General features: G+C 45.9%; 1 protein-coding gene across 1 annotated transcript; it reads right to left on the bottom strand.

Annotated features, from left to right (window-relative positions):
* Positions 1–4,488: 4,488 nt before the first annotated feature.
* On the bottom strand, positions 4,489–5,768 carry LOC126937391 (ubiquitin-like protein 7). Its single transcript, XM_050760769.1, has one exon. It carries the CDS (start codon positions 5,711–5,713, stop codon positions 4,613–4,615), a length of 1,101 nt encoding a protein of 366 aa, XP_050616726.1. The 5' UTR covers positions 5,714–5,768; the 3' UTR covers positions 4,489–4,612.
* Positions 5,769–7,230: the final 1,462 nt, after the last annotated feature.

The raw sequence follows: 7,230 nt of genomic DNA, 5'->3' as shown, positions 1-7,230 counted from the left end.
GGGCCCAGGCAGCAGAGGTTGCAGTGAGCCGAGATTGCTCCCACTGCACTCCAGCCTGGGCGACAGAGCCAGAACCTGTCCCCTACCCAAAAAAAAAGTTAAAAAAAAAAAGAAAAAGAATGCTCCACAACTTTTTATATGAGTGCACTGTACTTTGATACAAAAACTCAAAAAATCCAGCAAAGAAAAGTGATAGGAAAACTTCATTTATGAATATACAGGCAATAATTCTACACAAATATCAGCAAAATGCATCCTGTAGTTTATGAAAAAAAATAATACTGTACATCAGGACTAAGCTGGGTTTATTCCAAGAATATAATGCTTAACTTCAGGAAAACCGTAATTATCATTCACCATATTAGCATATTAAAAGAATGAAACAATATTGTTTTTCAATAGATGGAGAAAACACATCTGACAAAATTCAAAATATCTATTCATTTATTTTTAATTAACTAGCTCAGATTAAAAAGAGATTTCCTTAATCTGATAAAGGGGATCTACCAAAAACCTACAGTAAACATTATTTTTAATGATAAAACAGGGAAGGCTTTTAAAATCAGGAAGAAGAAAGAAAGGAGGCCAGGTGCAGTGGCTCACGCCTGTGATCCCAGCACTTTGGGAGGCCCAGGTGGGTGGATCACTTGAGGCTAGGGCTTCGAGACTAGACTGGACAAAAAGGTGAAACACCCCCTCTTTACTAAAAATACAAAAAAAGTACCCGTGCTTGCTGGCATGCACCTGTAGTCCCAGCTATTCAGGAGGCTGAGGCAGGAGAATCACTTGAACCTGGGATACGGAGGTTGCAGTGAACTGAGATTCCACCACGGCACTCCAGCCTGGATGAGAGAACAAGACTCTGTCAGAAAAAAAAAAAAAAAAAGAGAAAGGAAGAAAGGAAGGAAGGGAGGGAGGGAGGGAGAGAGAGAGAGAGAGAGGGAAGGAAGGAAGGAAGGAAAGAAGGAGGAAGGAAGGAAGGAAGGAAGGAAGGAAGGAAGGAAGGAAGGAAGGAAGGAAGGAAGGAAGGAAGGAAGGAAGGAAGGAAGCAAGCAAGCAAAGAGAGAGAGAGAGAGGGAGGGAGGGAGGAAATAAAAGGTGTAAGGTTTGGAAAGGAAAGGAAAAAAACCCTTAAAACCTTATTCACAGATGATATGATTTCTGCATGGATGATGTGATTTTATCCACAATCTTAAAAGTTTATATATTATATTCGTAAAAGCACTTTTTGTGATAGCCAAGAACTGGAAACCATTCAATGTCCATCAATGGTAGAATGGATAAATAAATTGAGACATAGTCACACACTGAAATTCTATACAGCAAAGAGCATAGTTGACAACCATATTCAATCATAACTAATCTCTGCATGGAAATCAGGTTAGTGGTTACTCTTGGATGAGGGACTAGTGGACAGAAGTGGCACAGGAATGTGGTGTGCAGTAAGTATGGAATTTGGAGTCAAGCAGTGTTTGGTTTAAATATTAGCTCTGCTGTTTACCAATTGACCGACCTTTCACAAGGGACATCACCACTGGGGGACTCAGTTTTCTCAACTAGAAAATGAACGTAGGTTTTCTCAACTAGAAAATGAACGTAGTAATGCTGCTCAGCTCACCGGATTGGTATGAAGTGAATGAGATAACATATGTGAAACATTCGGCTCAGAAAGTTCTGAAAAATGGCAGCTATTGTTGTTATCAGTTTTATTATTCCTCAAGTTCCTCTCCATTAAGAATCTAGTGACTTGTAGCCATGAACAGTGGCTCACACCTATAATCTCAGCGTTTTGGGAAGCCAAGGTGGGTGGATCACTTGAGCTCAGGAATTTGAGACCAGCTTGGCCAACACAGCAAAACCCCATCTCTACAAAAAATACAAAAATTAGCCGGGTATGGTGGTGTGTGCCTGTAGTCTTGGCTACTCAGGAGGCTGAGTTGGGAGGATCACCTGAGCCAGGGAGGTTCAGGCTGCAGTGAGATATGATCACACCATTACTTTCCAACCTGGGCAACAGAATGAAACCCTCTCTCGAAAAAAAAAAAAAAAAAAATCTAGTGACTTGTGAGTAGAAAACAAAGGTAACAAATAAAGAACAACTCAGCAGATGGCTTTACATTTCAATATATTTCCTCCAAAGATGCTTTGGGAACACTCCACACCCCATACATGGCTTGTTCAGCATGCACTGATATTGTCTTGTCATTGAAACTCCTGCCAAAGTCACATGCACTAGTGCCAAATGGTAAGTTCAGCACAGGGAGGGGCAGAGGCCTCCAGAGACGTTAAGTTAACTGCTGACTTTGCTCTGTTTCCTGCAAATCTGAGAACCAGCACATGTGACCTTTCATTCTTATCTTTATAGTAAGAGGTGCTTGAGTCTAGGGCATTTTGGTTTGGAGCTGAAAAAGGCTGTGGAATGCCTTCTCAGTCCATTAGGGACTAGTCAGATAGCCTCCTGAGCCCACCCTCACCCCTGCCCACTGGGGACACAGGCATTTATCATGAAAAGAATGTAGCACCTGCTTCCCCCAACCCCTGTCAGATTTCCTGTTTTTTTCTAAAAGCTTCCAAAATAGATTTTGGATTGTAGCGTTTTCCTCCAACGTTTCTGCAAAGTGTTTCCTGAATAATTATTTGTGCTTAGTGTTTGAAAAATAACCTTGCTCAAAGAGAAGAAATATAATGAACCTATTTGATATAATCTACATTAATGGGAGCAGCCCCAAGCAAAGGAGATAAAGAGGCAACACGAGGAGGATCAACATTTGGGCTCTTGGAAGGGAGCCCTGAGAAACATCATCAGCCAGACTTTAGTGATCAGTGCTCACTGAGCCTTCCTCATTAGACAGGGCAACTGGAGAGCACAACCAATATACACACAGGTGCATGTGGACACACACACAAAGGACATAGGAATGAGCAATTAGTCCAAGCCTCCTACCAATGTGACTTCTGCTTCACCCCTACATGAATTTAAGTAGTGTGGAAAGTAGGAAATGCTCCTGTAGTTCAGGAAATAAAGCAAGAAAGGAGCTTCCAGCGAGGTGCACTGGGTAGGACAGCCACCCAAAGCCCAAAATAGAAACAGCGCCTCATCAACCCCGAAGAAAAGGCATCCTACTCCCTGCCTAGGCTGAAGAAGACACCATCCAGAACATTAATCCTGACACATTTTAGTGCATCCAGAGCTTTGCAGCAGAAAAAGTCCGGGTAGAAGTAATTTTTGCACATTGAACAAAAAGAATACGCTTTGAAACAGATGGGATCGAAGATAATAGATGTGAAGGTGCTCTGGAAATTTAAAGGGGTTATACAAAGGTAAGAGATCATTGTTATTAGTGTTGTGTTTGCTTCGAAGATGCTGGAGTATTTCTTCTCAATCAATGATCCTGACATTACAAGGGCCAATTCTGTCAGGACAAGGAGAGCATTGAGCCTGGAGTCAGAAGGGCCAGAGTCCAGCGCAGCTGTACCGCTGATGAACCACCAACCACCAGCAAGCCCCTCAGCTCTCTGGCCTTGCGATGCCATCTCTGTAAATGGGGCCTAATCATAGGGCTGATGGAACATCACAGAGATGAAAGCGTCCAGTACTCAGGAGGCACTTAAAGCAGCTACTGTTTACTGAGCTCTGTTTACTTTGCTCTAGACACCATGCCAGCACTGTGTCTCCATTCTCTCACTAATCTTCACAAGAAACTACCAGGTAAGAACTGCTGTTTTCCAGTTACGAGGAAGACACGGAAGTGCCAAGAGGTCAGGCAGACTGCCCTAAGTGACAGGATTTCAGAGCCCAACACAAATCCAGTGATTCCAGTCCCGGGCTCTGTTCACTCGCTACCATGTTTTCCTCAATATTGGTTGAATCCCGAGTAGGTTATCCATCCTTTGACGGCAGGTACTGTTTGTTCTTCCTGAACCCTCATCGCAGAGCATCTGCTCCTGTGCTGGCTGCCAGTACAATTTACTGAAATTGAAATGTTACAGCTCTGTGAGAAGGGCCCTGCTGGCCAGGCCAGGGCTCTCTGACAGCTGTTTGGTGAGCTCCACATGACTCCCCGATCCAGGTGGGATGACTTCTGCATGAGGGGGCCTGGGAGGCCCTTGCACATGCAACTTCCAGGGGCGACAGATCAGCTCACTGTGCCCATCGCTGACCTGTAAAGAGGGAACCACCTCTGGTACACTCTAGGTGGCCAGACAAGTGTCTGAGATACTGGGACACCATCCAGCCCTGCTACAGGAGTGCAGTTTTAGCTTATCTCAAAGTGTCAAGAAAATAACTTTAGAAGTAACATTTGAGGGCATGGCTATCCTGCTTTGTAAATCTTGGCATGTTTTCGAAAGCTTGACGTAAAGACTACATTATATAAAACACTGTACCACTAGCAACTTCCAGGCAAAAATGGCTAAAGCATAAACAATGAAAAATGCACCCAGCATTTCAAATTAAGGCTTCCGAACATCATATCTCTTCATTTTTTTTTTTTTTGAGAGTTGACCATCAGGTAGGTATATTGGGGGAGGGAGAGATGGAGGCACCTTCATGAGTGCCTCCCATGGGCAGCAGCCTCTGAAACTTGCTGGGGGTTTAGGGGAAGCAGGGAGTTCATGGGGCTCCTCCAGCAAAGATGAGCTCCAGGGCTGCCGGGATGTCCACACCGGTGGCCTGCAGGGCCCGCAGGCTCAGCTCATTGTCCTGGATGCCCATGTCACATAGCTGCTGTAGCTGGGGCTGCCACTGGCTCTGAAGGCTGGGCTGCCCAGAGGCCTGAAGGGCATGCTGTAGAGCTTGGCTGAAGAGATCACTGGTGATGGGTGTCCCTGACTGGGTGCCAGGAGTCGGTGTGTGAGAGCTGCTCTCTGGAGTGCTGGCCAGGGCCAGGGCGGTGGCCAGCTCACTCTGGGTGATGGGCCGGGGCCCAGCAGCTCCACTGTACCCCAGGGAGGCTGGGCGGGAGCTGGGGGTACTGCTAGAGGGTGTGGACCTGGTGTTTGGGTGAAAGTCGTCCTCATCATCCGAGAGCCCTTCAAACAGGAAGCCACCTGTCATATCCCGGTATGAGCTGGAGGGCATGCTCCGGGAAGAGGAGTCAGTTCCTGGCATCGGGGCACTGCCTGCTACTGAGTGCAGAACCAGGACAATGGCATTGACGAGGGCTGGGTGAGCAGGCACCAACGTATCAAGCATATTGGGATCAGCGAAGACAGAGAAGAGGTCCTTGTCCTGGAGAACCCCAAGAGCAATGGGGTCACTGCTGAGGCCTGGGGTGGCCATAATGATCTGATCCAGAGATTCCTTATTGCTGAGCATCTTAAAGACCGCTTCCCTGTAAGAGGAGCTGCTGTGCAGGGCAGTGTGCAGCACCCGGAACTCTCTCATGGCAGCCACTTTGTCCACAGGTTCTGGTTTCTGATCAGGTTCGGGCCAGGACTTTTGCAGAACATGGACAGTGGACCCAGGTTGAATGCCATAGAAGTCAAGTGTCTGGTCATCTTTTGCCTTCCGACCACAGTAGATCAGATCAATCAGCTCAGGGTCTGGAACAGACTCCTGGAGTTTGCCAGCAATAAGCTGCTTCAGAAATGAAATACTATAGCCCCCAAGCGAGTATTCTCCCAGTTCTGTCTCTGGCAACCGAAGAATAGACTTTGGAGCAAGTGGCTGGTCAGCCAGCTTCACCGCCAGGTGCCAGTCTGAGAGAGACATCCTCTCTCTTTCGCGCTCTCTCTTTCTCCCCGTCCCGCGGAAGGAACCCGGCCGCACTGCCATATCTCTTCATTCTTAAAGACAGGTGCACTGGGCTTGATTTGATGTGATGCCCAAATACAATGAAACTGTAATTTAGGGAGCTCAAGTTATGTTTGAATCAATGATAAATTAATACTATTGTTAATTTTCTTTTGGATGCCTTCTTCACATGCCAGAGATAATAATGTTCTGGTCTTCAATTAAATGAAAGATGGGATTAAATAATTCCCTGGGGAGCTAATTGGTAGATTTGGTGAAGCTGCTTTTCTCATGCAACCATATAGCCTCATGCTCTCTTCCTTGGGTATTTTCTTTGACACAAGTCTTTTTGTGCATTTGTCACTCTATGCAAGTGCTTAGCTCAGAATTGCTTCCTTTGGGGTATATGTAGTACTGCAGGAGAAGGATTGTTGCTGTGCCATGCAAAATCCAAGGAAGGACCCATGAATGAGCGGGACACAACCAAATTGTGTTGACAAGCATGGGAGGCTGGCAGATGGAGCCACTTACCAACTTGGCACCATGCTCTGAATCAAACCCAAGCCCTGCCTCTATTTTGATTAGTTAAAATTTTCAAGGACTGTTTGCCAGGTCAAAGCACAGTATGGATCAGAATTTATGTCCCATGGTGTCTCCAGCCTCTAGCATGAAATACCCCTCAACTTTATTGGCTTTGGTCTCAGCCTGCTCACATAGGATCTTAGGCTCCTGCAAAGTTGCCCCTGAAAGTACGCAGAGGAGGCCCCCGTTTTCATGAACTGGATAGTGGGTGCAGCCATCATGATTGACATGTGGGCCATGTTCTGCCTCTCTCCTACTCCCATTCTCCTGAAAGTAAGAGTGGCTGGCATGGCTGGAGTGAGCCCCCAATGCCACTCTTCCCCTGCACTACCACAGCCACTGGTTTCAGATGTTCTACAGTACAAGGTGCTGTGTTTCCAGAATACGTATAATGAACATTGCGGTCCCCCACAGTGAGTCCTACTTTGTCATAGGGACACACATGCCTGCTGATCATATTCTTAGACTCCTAGTCTTTCATGCCAGACAGTGTCTTCAGCCTTCGTCTGCTGCCGTCTCAACCCTGCCCCTGGTCCAGAAACCCGACTCAAATTTCCCTCAGCCACACTCAGGGCTCCAGTGCAATTCACATCTTGCAAAATGACTCCTCTCACCAGCCCACCAGCTCACCAGCTCACCAGAGAGGCCTTGACAAGTTTACTCTCACTGAGGGATCAAGGAAAAATGCTCACACCAGGACTAATTTTATGCTGACAGTTTTGTTTTTTAAATATGAGGGAATAAATTCGTAAATAAATAAATGAATAAACAAGATAGCTTTTCCTTACAGTAGAAAGTCAACAAATAGATGTAAAAGGAATGATATAAAAAAAAACCCAGCATTTGACAACCATCATCATTATCATACATTCAGGCCAGAACCATCAATGGATGCTAAAACTAGTGAGTAAAAT

This window comes from Macaca thibetana, chromosome 1 (genome assembly GCF_024542745.1).
Source record: "Macaca thibetana thibetana isolate TM-01 chromosome 1, ASM2454274v1, whole genome shotgun sequence".
In the NCBI taxonomy this organism is placed as follows: Eukaryota; Metazoa; Chordata; class Mammalia; order Primates; family Cercopithecidae; genus Macaca; species Macaca thibetana.
The sequence above is the reverse complement of the archived record's forward strand: the minus strand, read 5'-3'. Positions and strand labels throughout refer to the sequence as shown.